Raw genomic sequence first — 16,849 nt, 5'->3', positions numbered from 1 at the left:
GAGGTCAGAGGAGTGACAAAAACCTAAAGAGAAGAGAATATCACATAGAAGAGAGGGATAGGTAATGTCAATTGATGGTCTCAGAAAAGACTACAGAAAAGTCAAGAAGCATGAGGATTGACAAAAGGCTAGTAGAGCTGGCAATTTCTCAAGAGATCATTGATAACTTTAGAGAGAGAAGTTTGTGTCAGAAGCAAGACTTGAACTAAAATGTGTATAATCCAGATCCAATCATCTGCCAATACTGGGAGGGAAAAGGGAAAGGAAAGAGGTAGACAAGTTTGATCAGATAACTTAGGAAAACTTATATGGAAATTTGTTGTTATAAACAATTGTGTGTGTGTGTGTGTGTGTGTGTGTGTGTGTGTGTTTCCTAACATTGAGAGCTATTTAAAAGTGGCATAGGCTGCCCCAGAAAGTAGTAACTTTCTTCTCACTGGATATGTTCAAATAAAAACTGGACTAAACAGTCAAAAATTAAAAGACTTGAACCAAGGTCTCCCTAGCTTGAAGTTCAGCTTTCTCTCCTCTTTGGGGGAAAGTAGGTGTCATTTTTAAAAATGTTATAATAGGGATGTACAATGAAATAGTTTGGAGACCACCCTAGCCTCTCTCAAAGTTAAAAGCTCCTTTTAGTTTTCTTAGGAATGCAGGCCTATATTCTTAGTAGATCTAGAGCCAGAATTGACCTGCAATTGAGGAACATATATTTTAATGTAATCTTGAGGAGGGTCCTTGGAGGAAGTGAAGAGGGGAAGGGATGCTTACAAGGTAACCATCTCTTTATGTTATCTTATGTAGGTGAAAACTAGATGTCAAGTTCAATTTTTCTCTTTACGTGCTCCTTTGTTCACAACCCACCAGAATGTCTTAACAAGATACATGACCCCCCAACTTTAATAGTCAAGTTCTTGTAAATTATTTTCTGAGACAGTGACCTGCAGTACCTGACTAGAAACTGCCCTATGTCTAAATACAACCAACAGCAACTAAATCTCTTCTGATTTATTCTATGAGTTATTCTCCTGTGAGTTATTCTCCTATAATATTCTGGGGTTAAGATCTACTCTGACCACGTTTCACAAAACCAAATTTGATCCTTCTTCCTTTTTCTTTTCACTGCAATCTTCCCTGGCACTTTGGTGCTGAGACAGACCTCTTCTGGAGCTGTTGTCATTCCAGTGAAGGCTCTGGCTGTGAGCCCTATGATTCTGGGATTGACCACTGTCAGAACATGTGAGGTGGAATCCCTGACCCAGTGCTTTCCAGAAGGCTAAGCCAGCAAATTTGGAATAGTCCAGAGTGTGTCTCCTCCCACCTCCCTTCACCCTACAGTGGTCCAGGGCAGGCATCCAAACGGGCATGATAGAAATGCCAGTTTTCATTTCCCAGTTTTTTGAAGGGGAAACCACACAGCTCTGGGGGAGACAGGAAGACCCAAGTGTGCAAGAGGTTGAGCCCAGAATGGGCAGTGAGGCAAGTCGGAGAAAGACATTTCAAGACTGGCCTCCTGAGGGGCCTGTCTCTCCCCAGGACCTGGCCAGAGCTGGCTTCTTCTATGTAGGCCCTCAGGACAGGGTTCAGTGTTTTTGCTGTGGTGGGATGCTCGACAACTGGATGGCTGGAGATAGCCCCATCCTAGAACACCAGAGGTTTTTCCCCAAGTGCCAGTTTGCTCTCAGCAAGCATACTGGCAATATTCCTGCCCAGGATACTTCTGACAGTGTGGATGGACAAATCTTGAGTCAGTTGCAACGAATTTCAGAGGAAGGCGAAGGGGAAGGGAATGAGGATACTGTGACCACCAGACCTGTCTATCCAGATATGGGTGTAGAACAGATCCGACTGGCTTCATTTCACAACTGGCCATCAGCTGCAGTGGTGTGCCCTCAGCAACTGGCCAGAGCAGGCTTCTTCTACACAGGTAGGTTGGCCACTTTACTTCACATAGGGGGATTGCAAGGCTTGAAGCATAGGTTTTAGATTGGGAAAGAGACCTTTTTTCATGTTCTTGACTTGAGTCTGGGGTTATTTTTACTCTAAATCATTTGCCCCTGCAAGTCTGCGGGATAGGCCAACTATGAATGGGAGGCCAGCTGTGGTGACAGATTGGGTATGTCATACAAACTGATCCCTGACAGTTCTGACAGGTCTCTGACAAGGAAGGCTGACTTTACTTGGCCATTTGTCAGACTATGGGAAGCCATGTGTCTAAATGGGGTATAAGGAGAAGTTGGTGCCTTGAAGCTGCCTCTTTTTTTCTGTGAATATTCCTTTTTTTCTTAGCTATATCATTCCTTTCAATCACCTGGAATCTTCATAGATTCTCACATATTTCCATTTTAGAACCTGTTTTAGAGTAAGGTTGGTCACAGTGTTAATGGAAGTGTGATTCATTCATTGTGGGGTGCTCAGCCTAGCTAGATTTGAGCTTGTAGAGGTCAAAAGACATCTTGGAGTGATGTTAGAATTTAGGCCAAGAAATGACCTTTAAGATCACCTAGTTCAGCTCTCAATTTACAAACAAAACAAGGGAGGGGAGTTTTCCAAAGTCTGACTAGCAGAGGCAGAAATCGAATTCCAATGAGGTCTTCTCAATCCAACTTTCTTTTTTGCTATCTCTTGCAGCATATCTGAGGGTGAAGTGTTGGGTCTTTATCTCAGACTATGGTAGGTTAGTACATCTATTGGTCAGATAGTTCAGGGGGGAGAGTAGAAATGGGGAGGGGTGGTGACTGGGCCTCTTTTTTGTTCTGGACAAGGATGGTTTCAAAGAAACTTCCCTCCTTTGTCTGTTCACTGTGCCTTTTTTCTCTTACTGAAAAAAATAAATCCAACAGATACTCCTCTCTGAGAGTGCAAAGCATAGGTCTTTGCTTCTCTATCCCGTTTTCTTTGTAAACTTTGTGAGATCTGAACTATTATTGCTATCCTGGTTTTACCAATGAGGTGAGGTAGATATATGGGAAGTCCTATTTGTATCTTTGGAGCTATTGCAGCACCATTCTATAACACATACTGGCAGAGGTTTCTACCATTTCCCCCAATCTGCCTTGTCTGAGGATCAAAAAATCATAGATTGAGACCACAAAGAGAGACCTTAGAGACCATTGAGTATACTTCCTTATTTTGCTTTTTATTATTTATTTACTATTTATTATTCTTCAGGAAACTGAGTCAACAAGTCAAACGGCATTTTTTTTAAGCACTTACTATGTGCTGGGCATTTTGCTAAGCTCTGGGAATACAAAGAAAGGCAAAACAGTCCCTGTTCCAAAAGAGCTCACAATCTAATGGGGGAACAATATGCCAACACCTGTGTACAAACAAGTCATATATGGGATGAATTGGGGATAATGCACAAAAGGAAAGCATTAGTATTAAGCGGATCAGGAAGGGCTCCTCATAGAAGATGTAATTTTAGCTGGGACTTGAAGGAAGGCAGGGAATCCTGGAAGCAGAGACGAAGAGGGAGGGTATTCTAGAACATCTGTTGGAAATGCTTTAAGTTGGGAGGTGGAGTATCTTGTTTAAGGAACAGCAAGGAGGCCAGTGTCACTGGATCACAGCAGACACGATAGGGAGGAGGAATAAGATTTGAGAAGGTAGAAGGGGGTTAGGTTGTGAAGCAATTTGAGTCCTGGAGGCCATAGGGAGCCACTACAGTTTATTGAATGAGGGAGGTGGGGAGGGTGATACGATCAGATCTATGCTTTAGATTGATTTGACAGCTGAGGGAAGGATAGACAAGAGTGGGGAAATGTAGGGAGACCAGTCAGCAAGCTATTGTACTACTCCAGGCTTGATTGAGGTGATATAGGACTGTACCAAGGTGAGTGGCAGTGTCAGAGGAGAGAAGGGAGGGTCTATGTGAAAACTTTTCTGAAGGTGAAATCAACAGAGAGAAGTTAAACAACTTGCCCAGGGTTATATAGATAGTGCTTGAGGAGGGATTTGAACCCAAATCTTCCTGAATATAAGCACAGTATCCCCTCACTATACTATCCTTTTCTTTTGTTCTTTTTTTTGTTTGTTTATATCATAATAAATAGCCCACTCAAAATGGGGTAGCCAAAAGGTCAGAGTGAGTAGATAAGAACATTTGTGTAAGTTGAACTTGAGTCCCTTATCTTGACCTCAACGGCACAAACTAGTCTATGACTTCTCCTATCTGGGATCTGCTCCAGACACAGAGAACCTAGATTTAAGGTCAAAAGCAGTTCAGGAGGATAGAAGTATTTTCTTGTAGGGACAAGAAGGCTAGGAGAAATGTGGGGGGAGATACCACAGCCCTATGGTGGGGAAAATGGAAAATGGGAAATGTGAGGATTCATACAGCTCTATTTCCCACCCCAACTCCCTTACCTCCAAAGTAGAATAGCTTCCTTAGCTGCCCTTCTCCCTTCTCTTATCTTGCACAGCTTCAGGATCCTGAATATTTTCCAGCTGAAAACAATCTCAGGGCTGACCTTTGAAACTTGAATGAGCTCAATTAGAGGTCATCTCTGAGTCCTTTGTCTGTTTTACACTGTGGTCACTGCAGACAAAGTGGGTCATTTATCACTTCAGTGAAGCCTCCCCCCAACCCCTCCACACAATTGTCCTAGCTGTTTTTCCTTGCATAGTGTAGATTAGATGGCCACTTGCTCACATTCTTCAGAATGACTTGTGTTAACCCCAGGCCCCAAGTTAGTTCTGGAATTCAAATTTATCTACTCCTATTTCTCCCACAGTAAATTACTGGGGCCTTTACTAAAGGTGTCTGGCTCCTCAGGACCAATGTCAGGAATACCAGCAAAGGATACTCCTAGTGAGCTAGTCAGGATTATATCCTGGAGACCGTCCCCTAGCCATAGAGCCCATTGTCCTGGTTTAGGAGATTACTGTTCACTCTGGGTAAGTGCCAATTTTATTTACTTCCCTGGATGAGAAACAGTTTTATTGTTTCTCTTCTAGGTTCCTTCAGTTACCCTATAAGGGAATCTAATCCCAAATAGAACTAAATGTCATATTTTGGGAAATATTTAGTCTTACCAGGAGGGTACAGGAGATACTGTATTAAATCATAATAAATAGCCAACTCAAAATGGAGCAGCCCAAGAAGCAGAGGGAGTAGATCAGGACGATTTTGTGAATTGCATTAGAGTCCCCTAGCCTGACCCCAAGGGTATAAACTGGTCGGGGACTGCTCCTTCTATCTGAGATCTGGTCCAGACACAGAATTTGAAGAATATGTAGTAACAGTGGTTGACATTTATACAGCACTTTAAGTTGTGAAGAGTTTTATATATGCTAGCTCGTTTGACCCTTACAACACCCCTGTGAGGTAGGTGCAAGAATTATCCTCATTTCATTGATGAGACTCTAGGAGGTAAGGTGACTTACCCATGGTCACCCAAGTAGTATGTATCAGAGTCAGGACTTGAATCAGGTCTTTCTGATTGCAAGGCTGGCTGGCTATCCCCTACACCATGCTGCTTTAGAATAAATTAAAGAAGGCACTGGGATATTGATGAGCTTCTGGTCCAGGCTTGCATGAAGGAAGCCATCTGGTATAACTGGTCCAGACTATATCCTGCTACTCCAGAGCAACTGACCCAGCTGTCTTTGTCAGTACCTATGAGATGGCTCTGCCCCCCGGAAACCTCTTTGTGCCCTTTCAGGCCAGCATGACCATGTGAAGTGTTACTATTGTGATGGCGGCCTGAGGAACTGGGATCGAGGAGATGACCCTTGGAGAGAACATGCCAAATGGTTCCCTAGGTAATTTGGGATCATGTGGGACTGTTTGTGTTGGAATATGCCTGACTTTCTCATCTAGGTTTTGGTGTACCAGTCATAGATGGAGATGGTGCTCGCCTTCAAGGGGCTCCCAGCTGAACAGAGGAGACAAGGCAGATCCAGGGATCTTTTTAGAAACATCTCATTGTATTTCGTGCTGTCCCCTATACCAAGTGTTATACTTCTGTAGAAGAAAGAGAACTAGACCTGCCCTAGAGAAGTTTATATTGGCTTTAGAAATCTCTCCTGCCCCTTCCTCCACTCACTCCCCATATCCCCCACTGTATCCTTTATTATTTTTGTTCCTTTTCAGATGTGAATTTCTGCTTCAATCCAGGGGCAGAGCCTATGTCAACAGCATCCAAGATTCCTCCAGCTTGCTAGATTCCTGGGTAAATTCATCTTGGTTTTCCTTATAGAGCTTTTTGGAGATAATACTTTTATTTTTTTAAAACCCGTTACTTCTGTCTTAAAATCAATACTGTGTATTGGTTCCAAGGCAGAAGAGCAGTAAGGGCTATAATGGGGGTTAAGTGACTTGCCCAGGGTCACAAAGCTAGGAAGTGTCTGAGGTCACATTTGAACCCAGGACCTCCTGTCTCTGGGTCTGGCTCTCACTCCACTGAGCTACCCAGCTGCCCCCTGGAGTTAAAACTTTTTAAAAATCCTGATATATATATATATATATATATATATATATATATATATTTTTTTTTTTTTTTAATGTTGTGATTTTTAGGGCCATGGAGAAGATCCACAAGAGGTAGCTCCCACTTCTACTCCAGGTTAGTTGGAAACATTTTTCTTCTTACCATAGCAATCAGCTCAAGGTTTAGGAAGTCAAAGTGACTTATCCAGAATCACATAGCAGTTAGCATTCAAACACCATAAGCATGCTTATGTATGAGTATGTATGTATGAGTATGAACTCCAAACACTGCTGATAGAGTTGTGAATTGACCCAACCATTCTGGAAGGCAATTTGGAACTATGCCCAAAGGGTGCTAAAAGACTGTCTGCCCTTAGACCCAGCCATAGCACTGCTGGGTTTGTACCCCAAAGAGATCATAGGGAAAAAGACTTGTATAAAATATTTATAGCCGCACTTTTTGTGGTGGCAAAAAATTGGAAAACGAGGGGATGCCCTTCAATTGGGGAATGGCTGAACAAATTGTGGTATATGTTGGTGATGGAATACTATTGTGCTAAAAGGAATAATAAAGTGGAGGAATTCCATGGAGACTGGAACGACCTCCAGGAAGTGATGCAGAGCGAAAGGAGCAGAACCAGGAGAACATTGTACACAGAGACTGACACACTGTGGCACAATCAAATATAATAGACTTCTCTACTAGCAGCAATGCAATGCTCCAGGACAATTCTGAGGGACTCGTGAGAAAGAACATTATCCACATCCAGAGAAAGAACTGTGGGAGTAGAAACACAGAAGAAAAACAACTGCTTGATCACATGGTTCAATAGCGATATGATGGGGAATGCAGACTCTAAACACCCTAGTTCAAATATTAATAATATGGAAATAGGTCTTGATCAATGACACATGTAAAACCCAGTGAAATTGCTTGTTGGCTATGGGAGCAGGGGTAGGAGGGAAGGGAAAGAACATGAATCATGTAACCATGGAAAAATATTCTAAATTAATTATTTAAATAAATAAACTTAAAAAAAAAAAGAAGAAATATAACCAGGAACAGGGAAAAAAAAAGGAAAATGGAGGCCTAGAGAGCCCAAGTGATTGCCAGGAGTTTATGTGGTGAGTTATCATCAGAGATACAGCTAAAGTTCTGGTGTTCACATTTCTGGCATGGAGTTCCCCTCTCCAACAGTAGGCAATTTGCCACTTTTGATGGGTAACTTGTGAAAAGCATGGCTATGGAAACAAGCTTTCTTCTTTCTCTTTAAATTCTGAGAATTAAAACCTCATCAGTCTCATAGAGAAAGTCTTAATTTTGCGGACTTCATGAACAGCTCTTTAGTAAAAGAAAATTGGGCTTTGGTTCTGGAATCTTTCCAGGAATTCCAGCATCACAAATCACTCGGCAAGCATTTAAAAATACCATATAGGGATAGAGTATTCAGGTGGGCTCTGAGGGAGACATAGCAGCATAGATACAAACCTGTCCCTACTTTCATAGAACTTATAGTCCAACAGGAGAGGATACATACAAAATGGTCGGGAATATGCCTTTCATCAACACTGTCTGCCCTCTTGCCTCCAAAGCTGTGGTTAAGACCCTATTTAACTTGCCCACTAAGTAAGAATGGCCCATGTGGTGCTTTAAGGAGTTGAAACAAAGACCAAGTGCTTTCCTACATCCCAGGAAAAGAACACTGGAATAGAGCCAGAAGGCCTGTATTGAAATCACAGGTCTCCCTACCATCTTTGTGTTTTTGCTCTTACTGTGAGTACCTCTTTCCTCCTTTAGGAAATGAAGGGGTTGGACTAGATGCCCTCTGAGGTCCCTTCTGGCTCTAACTTTCTGTGTTTCTGTGATGTTTGTTTGTTTTTTTTAAACCCTTACCTTCTGTCTTGGAGTCAATACTGTGTATTGGTTCAAAGGCAGAAGAGTGGTAAGGCCTAGGCAATGGGGGTCAAGTGACTTGCCCAGGGTCACACAGCTAGGAAGTGCCTGCAGCCAGATTTGAACCTAGGACCTCCCATCTCTAGGCCTGGCTCTCAATCCACTGAGCTACCCAGCTGCCCCCTGTTTCTGTGATGTTTATGGAGAGAGGGTTTGGGACTAATGCTGCTACTATAAATTAAGCATGTTCTCTCAAGCTTTTTTCTGTGTGCTATAATTGTTTCAGATGACATGGCTATTGGCATAGATTTTGATTTAGGAGTTCTCAATCTTTGTTGTATCTTTTAGCAATCTGCTGAAGCTTGTGGACCCCATTTTGGATGTCTTATAATTAATAAAATAAAATATATCATATTCCTGTAGAAATTAAATTCAAATTCAATTAAATATAGTTATCCAAATTTTTAAAAAAATAAATTACTGGAATGTCTGAAATCTGAAGTTAACCCTTATTGGCTAAAGTTAAGAACGCTAGATTTATTTCAATAGATTAAGATAAGGTTCTCTTATCTGAGGGGTTTCTAATTTTCCTCCCCACATAGATATGACCTCAATATAGACAGTTTTCCCATATGAAATAGCTCCTTTTTTTTTGCCTTTTAAAATCCAAGGAGGACCTACCCTTAAACAGTCACTTACCTTTATGGAAACAGGCTAAATGGAATTGTATTCAGGATGTGGGCTGGGAAACAAGTAGCATTGTTCAGAAACAAGGGACTTAGCTAGATGCCCCTCCATCTCTGACCCTGCCCTGTGATATCATGGGCAGCAATGACAGCAGCAGCACATCTCCTCTTGGAGTTCAGTGACTCTTCATTCCACTTTGCAGGTAGCCCAGGAAGCCTGGCTTGGCTAGCTTGGCCAGCTTGGCGGCAATCCACAGTGGTAAAAAGTGTGCTGCAGATGGGGTTTGAGCAGAGCATGGTGGAGAGGTTGGTTCTGAGTAAATACAGGCTGGCAACACCAGCCAGCACGTCAGTGTCTCAGCTGGTCTCTGATCTAATTCAAGAGGAAGAGACGAATGCAACAGAGACCAGAGGTACAAAGCCTTCTTCATTGCCTGCTTTAAGTGGGGAGGGCTTGTTCCAGTCTTCTAAACCCATCTCCCCTCAAAGGCCTTCCCTGAGTCCTCCCACCTTCCTGGGTAGGAGGCCTCTCTGGCCTCTTCTTCCTCTGATTTTGAATCTGATATCTGTTACTCTCTTAGGCACTTATCACTTCCTATCTTTATACTATTCTTCTATTGTTACTTTTGTGTCTTGTCTTTCCTATAAGCTCCTTAAAGTCTGGAATTGTCTCCTCAAAAAGTGAGTTGAGATAATTACTTAAGTTCTACCTAATAAGGTCCTTGACTTCATTCGGTGGGTTTTGTCTGAAAAAGAGTAGAGGAGGACTTCTCAGTGGGTCAGCATGTTAGAACTCATCTAACTCATCTTGGGGTCACTCCTGCCTCTCAGTTCTGTGTGTATGAGGAAGGTGGTTAGACCACTAAGGGGACATTTGATGGTCAAGGTATGGAGCACGTGCTGTCTGGTTTCACTGACTAGGTGAAATTTCTCCCCTCCCTCTAGTCCCTACCCATTGTATTATTTTTTGGGGAATAGATGAATGAGATTCTTTTTATGGAGGAAATTTTCTCCATTAGACTTGAGTCTCTCCTGAAAAACTTTATAGCAATTATCTTTGGCAGTCACAGGGGGCTCTTGTGATATATTTTTTTTCCTTTCATTGATTTGGGAACATGACAAAATTTCTAGCCTATCTTCCCACAGCATCTGTTCCTATGGCATCTGAATCAACTCCACCTAGAAGAGAATCCCAGCCTGAACAGATCACAGAAACAGGTGAGAGGCCAGGCAGGATCCATACAATATTCTTACTTTAAAGTTTATTGTTTGCCTTCTGTCACCATCTTGGTTCTAAGTCTTGGTACCTGGACAGGCCAATTCAATGATTAGAGCACAATACTAATGAAGCAAACTGTTGTCACCAGTTGCTCTCAAAGAAACTCTGTTCTTTTGACAAAAAACTGAGGACTCTTAACAACGTATGCCACCTGGGCATTTAGTCACAAGAGAAACTAGGTAAGAGTGTGGATATTTCAGTGCAGTTCATCTCCACTGTCAGGAAAACAACTCTGAACACATTCTCTATTGATAATGAGTCAATAGAATCCTTGGGCTATAACCTTAAGATGAACTAATGAGAACATAACGCTCAGAATCAGGGTTGAGATAGTTTCCTCCTCTACCCTGGTCAGACCCTATGTTTGGTTTAGGGAGCCATGTATTTAGGAGAGATGTTGACAAACAAGACCATATCAAACTGAAGGTAACCAAGAGGGAACTTAAAACCATGCCATATGAGAAGACTGTTTTGGAAAGTAGGGAGGGAGTGGGGAAGAAGGGGCTGATGATAAAATCAAGCATTTGGTGACCTGACCTGATAATGAGTTGATCACAAGGTAAGAGTGAGGGATGTAGAAAGCCCAAATGCTTCTGTCCTTATGAAGTCAGGAGAAAGAAGGCCCCCAGCAGGTTTGTTAATCCATTTATGTTAGACATATGGGAGGACATAGTCAAAAGTCACCCAGATTGTGCTAGGCAAGAATGGGTTGCAATTAAACCAATGACATCAGAAATCCATTTGAGTCTTTCTCAACAGCATTAGACCCTTTGTCTCAGAGGCTTGACCTCTGAGCAATGGGTGGAGGTTGCAGAGGCAGATTCAGATTAAATATAAAAAACTTAACAATGGCCAAAATTCAAATGGATTTCCTGAATAATGAGTTTCTCAGCAATGGAAATTGTCAAAAGACATTTAGATTATTACTTGATGGGGATTCTGAAAAGAGGATTCCCATTCAAGAGTAGTTTGTTCCAGAGACCTCTGAGGTTCCTTCTGAGATTCTCTGATCTTAATACCTTAAAGCAGTCTTTTTTCCCCCCTTTTAAAAAAAAATAAGATCCTTTATCTGTCTTCCTTTACCTTTGCTCCCTGACTTTATCTACAGGACCCCTAAGCACTGAGCAGCAACTGCAGCAGCTAAAGGAGGAGAGGACATGCAAAGTGTGCATGTATCAAGTGGTGTCCATTGTCTTTGTTCCCTGTGGCCACTTGGTCTGTTCAGAGTGTGCCCCAAACCTGCAGCAGTGCCCCATCTGCCGAGCAGCCATCCATGGGAGCATCAGGACTTTCCTGTCCTAACCAAGCTCTGATCATCTGAGCCATGCTTAGGTGAGTTAAGGAGCTCTCTCCACAATTACTCTGCTATGAAATGGCTATGCCTTTGGTCAGGTTATGGTCAGAGATAGCAGGGGACTTAATAAGGATTTAGTCCAACTCCCTTATTTACTAAAACAAAGATATAGGCCCAGAGAAAAGGGTCAAATGGCAAAAAAAAAAAGAAAAAAAAGTCTGAAGTCCTAGGCTAGGCCAAGTCAAATGGCTATTTAAAACTTCTATTTCTGCTCCCTGTTTGTAAATGGAGCTTACCAAAATGCAAATGGGAGGGGGGAGGAAGGAGAAGGAGAGAGGAAAAAAGGGAGAGGGGGAGAAAAAGAGAGATTGCTACTTTGGAAAAGGGCTTTACAAAGAAAAAAGAGTGCTGCATAAATTCTAGGAATTATATTTAACTCCTGGGTTTACTTGAATGCACAGCGTTAGCAGTGTGGTACAGTGGGTAGAAAGTCTGTCTTGATATCAGGAAGCCCAGGGTTCCAATCCCACCACTGACAGGAATTAGTCAACTGACTAGACAAATCACTTAATCTCTCAATGTTTCAGACAAAACTCCAAAGGCTATAAATTGCAGAGAAGGTACCAACATACCTAGGTTGAGGGAGTTTCCTCACCTGAGAGTTCTCTATACCAATGAAGTCATGGGTTTAGATAAACCCTATCTTGACCTTATCTCATATGAGTGGGTGAGGGCTTGGCAAGGGTGATGGAAAGGTAGTTTGGTCTATAGAAAACATTGGTGCCCCTCTCCAATCCAGTCTTTAAGTAACAAGGAAAATCAACCCTCTCTAGATACTCTCTCTGACTTGGCCCTTCTAGGAACTGCTGAGTTTGGAAAAACAATACTGATTTTGGATCCTTGAAGACATTGGGATAATGGGGGGAATCGTGACCCTGCCTTCTGAACATACAGTGATCAATCATGCCTCTTACCCAGATGAGGAAACAAGTGAAGTCTCAGCTTCAGACCTCATCATGGGACCCATAGCTGCAATTACAAGCAAGGCCAGCTTAGTTGGAAAGTAATTAGGGGGCATCAGTGGATGAGGAAATAGCCCTTATCTAACATCATACATGCAAATAGTCTCATAAGCAACATTTTGTTTGGGTTGGGGTACATATGTGTGATTTTCTGCTTTGGTTTTTGCTATGACTATATTTAGAGTTCTTTAACTTTTTGCAATAAAGTTTCTTCCGGTGTAATCAATACCTTGATGTTAGTCCTTGAAAGTAGAAGGCATTTGCTGAGGACCTAATCTTTGGTTCACTAATAATAATAGCTAACATTTATATAGTACTTACTATATGATTAGTACTGTGCTAAGAGCTTTACAATTATTATCTCATTTGATCCTCACAACATTCCTGGGAAGTAGGTACTGTCATCCCCATTTTACAGATGAGGAAACTGAGACAGAAGTTAAGTGACTTACCCATAGGATTACATAGCTAATAAGTTCCTGGGTTAGATTTGAACTCATAAAGATGAGTCTTCCTGACTTCAGGCCCATCATTCTATCCACTATTTCATCTAGCTATCCCACATTTCTTCTCTATACCAATATCCTGCCATGGTGGCACAATCTTTTTCACAAGAGTTGACTAGGTTGAAATTCCACCATTGAGGAGCTTTGAAACCCTTGATTTGTTCATTTGATTACTAATCAATGTGCCTCCAGGCAGGAGGAAAGATGGATGGATGCCTGATCAGTGTTCAAAAGAGTTTGGATAGATCTTCCTTTATGCAATAGGTAGTAAAAAAAAAAAAGCTGGAAGGAATTTTACAGATCCCTTAGTTCAGCTGCTATATTTTACTAAGGAGGACACTCAGATTCAGCTAGTACTGACAGAAGAGATGGTCATTTTCCTAAGCTCATCCAGGGAGTTAGTGGCAAAGACTAATTACTAAAACTCAGAAATCCTAACTGCCAGCTCAGGGGTTTGGAAAAGACTTAGCTTTTTTAAGGTTCCCAAGAGCTGTCAATAAAGCAAGTAAGAATTTTCTTAAAGAATCTTGACTTTAGTATTCTTTTTAAAATGTGGATATTTGGTTCAAGAATCAGACTTTTTTCTTTTTTGAGATGTTAAATTTTCTCCATGCAAAGGCATTGTTTCCAGGAAGGATCATACTTCAGGCTACTGCCACACAACCTGAATTCAGATTAATGGACAAGCTGCAGTAGAATAAACCTGTTTTTTAAGCTGTGCTAAAGTGCAGTTTCTGGACCATAGGGAAGTCCCTGAATCTCTGAAATCCCTATTCTATCTTTTCCTAGTACTTAAAATCCCTTCAATCAGAGAGAGCCTACCTATATTCAAATCCAGAGGAGAAGAGTACAAAGATTCATACTGTGCTATAAATGATCAAAATTAGAATTCTTCCTTGGAAGCAAGAGGGGGTGAGGGGAACAGCACTGAGTTCCAGGGAGGTGTTGGGAGGAAGGGAAAAGGAGAGAACAGCGAGGTGGTGCTGAAAGGAGAAGCTGAGAGGACTTGAGGATAAATTTCCTTCTTTTGCTTGGGACCCTTCCAGTGGCTGGTCTTGCTCTCTTCTACATGCAGGGGGCAGCATTATACCATGCTTTAGGAGCCTATGGGTGAGCCAGGCATACAGATGTTGGGCATGAGCCTTTCAGCCTCAATATCAGGATGGTCTCGTTTTAGGGAAATGTCATGCGTGGCAGTGCCCTGCTAGCTTATTTCTTGTCCCACTTGACCTTGGTCATGCTTTTGGCTAAGACCCATGCTCCAGCCAAGCTGGTGAAATCTAATTGAATGAAGTGATGAAGATCCGCTTTATCCTTGTCCAGCTCTTGCTTCCTAGAGCTGGGGCTCCTCATGGTGGAGGGAGTGAACTCTAGGTTTAGAATATGTTAAAAACATTACCTTGGTTCATTTGACTAAATATACAGTTAATTCATAGACTCAGAGCCATCAAGTCTCAGAGCTGGCAAGAACAGTGATTGAGCCATAGGATCACAGATTTAGAAGTAGAAGGGATCTTCAAGGACATCTAGTTCAACTATCCCAAATTTTAGATGGGAAAAATGAAGCCCAGAGAGGTCTTGCTCCAAGTCTCTTCTGTGGGCTAGTAACAGCCAAACCTGGGAGAAAGGTCTACTGAATCCCAGGCCATAGCTTTTCTGCTAGATCATTTTTTTAAACCCTTACCTTTTTGTCTTAGAATCAGTACTAAGTATTGGTTTCAGGCAAAAGAGCAGTAAGAGCTAGGCAATTGGGGTTGTGACTTGCCTAGGGTCATACAACAAGGAAGTGTCTGAAGCCAGATTTGAACCTAGGTCTTCCATCTCCAGGCCTGGTTCTGTATCCACTGAGCCACCTCGCTGCCCCTAGATCATTTTGCTAATATTCATAGAGCTGACCAGTGTTTACGCACAGCAGCAACTGTTCCAGAACAGAGGTGCCCCCAGAGGCTCAACTTGTTTCCAAATAAATAAAATTGCAATGAGTGTAGAAATGGCATATGGTTATTGAATTTAATTGTTCACTCAATTACCATGGCTCATGAAGAATGCTCCATTAACTGTGTGTACATACATATTTTATATATATATATATATATATACATATGCCTCCCCTGTCTTGGCCATCTCTTTCATTACCCCACTTTCCATTGACAAACTCTCTCACTTTTAGCTCAGGACTCGCTGCTCTGATATCATGGAATAAGGATAACAAATTCATCACAGAGGCCCGGGGTACGTCTTGTACCTAACCCAAAGGCCAACCTAGGCTGGGGGTAGCAGGAGGAATCACTACAATATACAAGTTCACCAACTTTGCTTCACTAATGCAAGTAATATCCCATGTGACATGAACCATGGGGTGGGAGCAGCTGTGAACACATATATTGTGATTTTTGTTTTTGTTTTGTTTTGTTTTTTTTTAAAGAAAATTACAAAAAAAAGTAGGCATCTGCAGCTGGGTCATGGCCATGCCTCTGTCTCTGTGGGCCAGGGGACCACATATGGGCAGGAGTTTGGGGGGAAGAGGTGGGACTTTCCAGGCTTTAGTTTTTGAAACTAGGCCAGAGGCAAGGCATGTTAAAGGCCCAGGATCCTAGGACACTTGGGATGGGGATGCGGATCATCGGGATGCTCAGACTCAGAACGGAAATGGCCCAGCCATGAGTAGTAAGTACATTCATTGTGTTAAGGAATAAGATGGGATGAATTTCTTCAGACCAGGGTCTCCATGTGGTAGAAAAGGACCCTCTTTACTGAGCACTGGTGCAGTGTCCTCTTCTTCACTTACGCAGGCCTGTGGAAACAGTGAGAAGAGTTGGGATTAGGGAGGCTCAAGTCACAAACAGAAAACTTCTTCCAAAGGAAAGTTCTTTACCTAGGTGAAATTAGACTCAGGGATAACTGGATTCTCATCTTCAAATTTCTGAAAGATTTTCCAAAGAATCCTATCATAACATGACTGATCAAAAAGAGGAAATGGACTTTAAAAGTCCATTAACTCGCTGACTCTAAAAAGAAATCAATCTACCCCCCCCCCCAATAGCTAATAATAAATAAAATCCAAAGAACACTTACTGTGTTCCAAGTACTGGGCTAAGTCCTTTAAAATTATTACTTTGTTTGATCCTCACAGTTGTTTCTGTTATTATCTGCATTTTACAGATGAGGAAATTGAGGCAGACAGAAGTTAAGTGACTTGCCCAGGTCACAAAGCTAACAAATATCTGAATTCCTATTTGACCTCAGGTCTTCCTGACTCCAGCCCCAGTGCTTTGTGTACTCTGGAGCCACCTAATATCTCTCATTCAACTGGGCAATGGATTTGAGGAATTATATTCATAATATCATAGGCTCATAAGATTTAGAAAGATTTAGAGATCATCTAGTTCAACCTCTTTCATTTTATATATAAACAAAATGAGGTCTGGAGAAATTAAATGACTTACCACAGTCACACAGAGAGTAAATAGTAAAACTAGGACTTGAAGCCAAGGCCTCTGACCCCAAATTTAATGGCCTTTCTATTACATTACACCGAGAGTGTGCTATCTGATGAGACATTCCTTCACAAATATCATTGATTTTCAGTATTCCTTGATAATGAAAGAATGAGTAACTATATATAATAAAAATAGCAAATGATCTAAAAATCACTTGAATCTGACTTTGGAGTACTTTTGGACTATCCCCCTAACTGACCCCAGAGAGGAAAAAATAACTTTAGGGGAAAAGATACCA

At 41.8% G+C, this 16,849-nt stretch overlaps 2 protein-coding genes across 8 annotated transcripts in view; one reads left to right on the top strand and one right to left on the bottom strand.

The window, feature by feature from the left end:
- Positions 1–939: 939 nt before the first annotated feature.
- BIRC7 (baculoviral IAP repeat containing 7) lies at positions 940–12,870 on the top strand. Its single transcript, XM_016428585.2, has 8 exons — positions 940–1,924; positions 5,664–5,763; positions 6,095–6,173; positions 6,521–6,566; positions 9,214–9,423; positions 10,157–10,228; positions 11,398–11,621; positions 12,444–12,870. Exons 1-7 carry the CDS (start codon positions 1,363–1,365, stop codon positions 11,589–11,591), a joined length of 1,263 nt encoding a protein of 420 aa, XP_016284071.1. The 5' UTR covers positions 940–1,362; the 3' UTR covers positions 11,592–11,621; positions 12,444–12,870.
- A 2,232-nt stretch (positions 12,871–15,102) lies between these two features.
- The window catches only part of NKAIN4 (sodium/potassium transporting ATPase interacting 4), a 172,008-nt gene continuing 170,261 nt past the window's right edge, over positions 15,103–16,849 (bottom strand). For all 7 annotated transcript variants that reach the window (XM_056812844.1, XM_007475571.3, XM_056812847.1 and 4 more), the window contains one exon: positions 15,103–15,905. In XM_056812844.1, the coding sequence (XP_056668822.1) occupies positions 15,896–15,905 (10 nt within the window). In that variant the 3' untranslated portion in view covers positions 15,103–15,895. The remainder of the gene's footprint in view (positions 15,906–16,849) is intronic.

The sequence above is a fragment of the Monodelphis domestica genome, chromosome 1, assembly GCF_027887165.1.
Source record: "Monodelphis domestica isolate mMonDom1 chromosome 1, mMonDom1.pri, whole genome shotgun sequence".
In the NCBI taxonomy this organism is placed as follows: Eukaryota; Metazoa; Chordata; class Mammalia; order Didelphimorphia; family Didelphidae; genus Monodelphis; species Monodelphis domestica.
The sequence above is the reverse complement of the archived record's forward strand: the minus strand, read 5'-3'. Positions and strand labels throughout refer to the sequence as shown.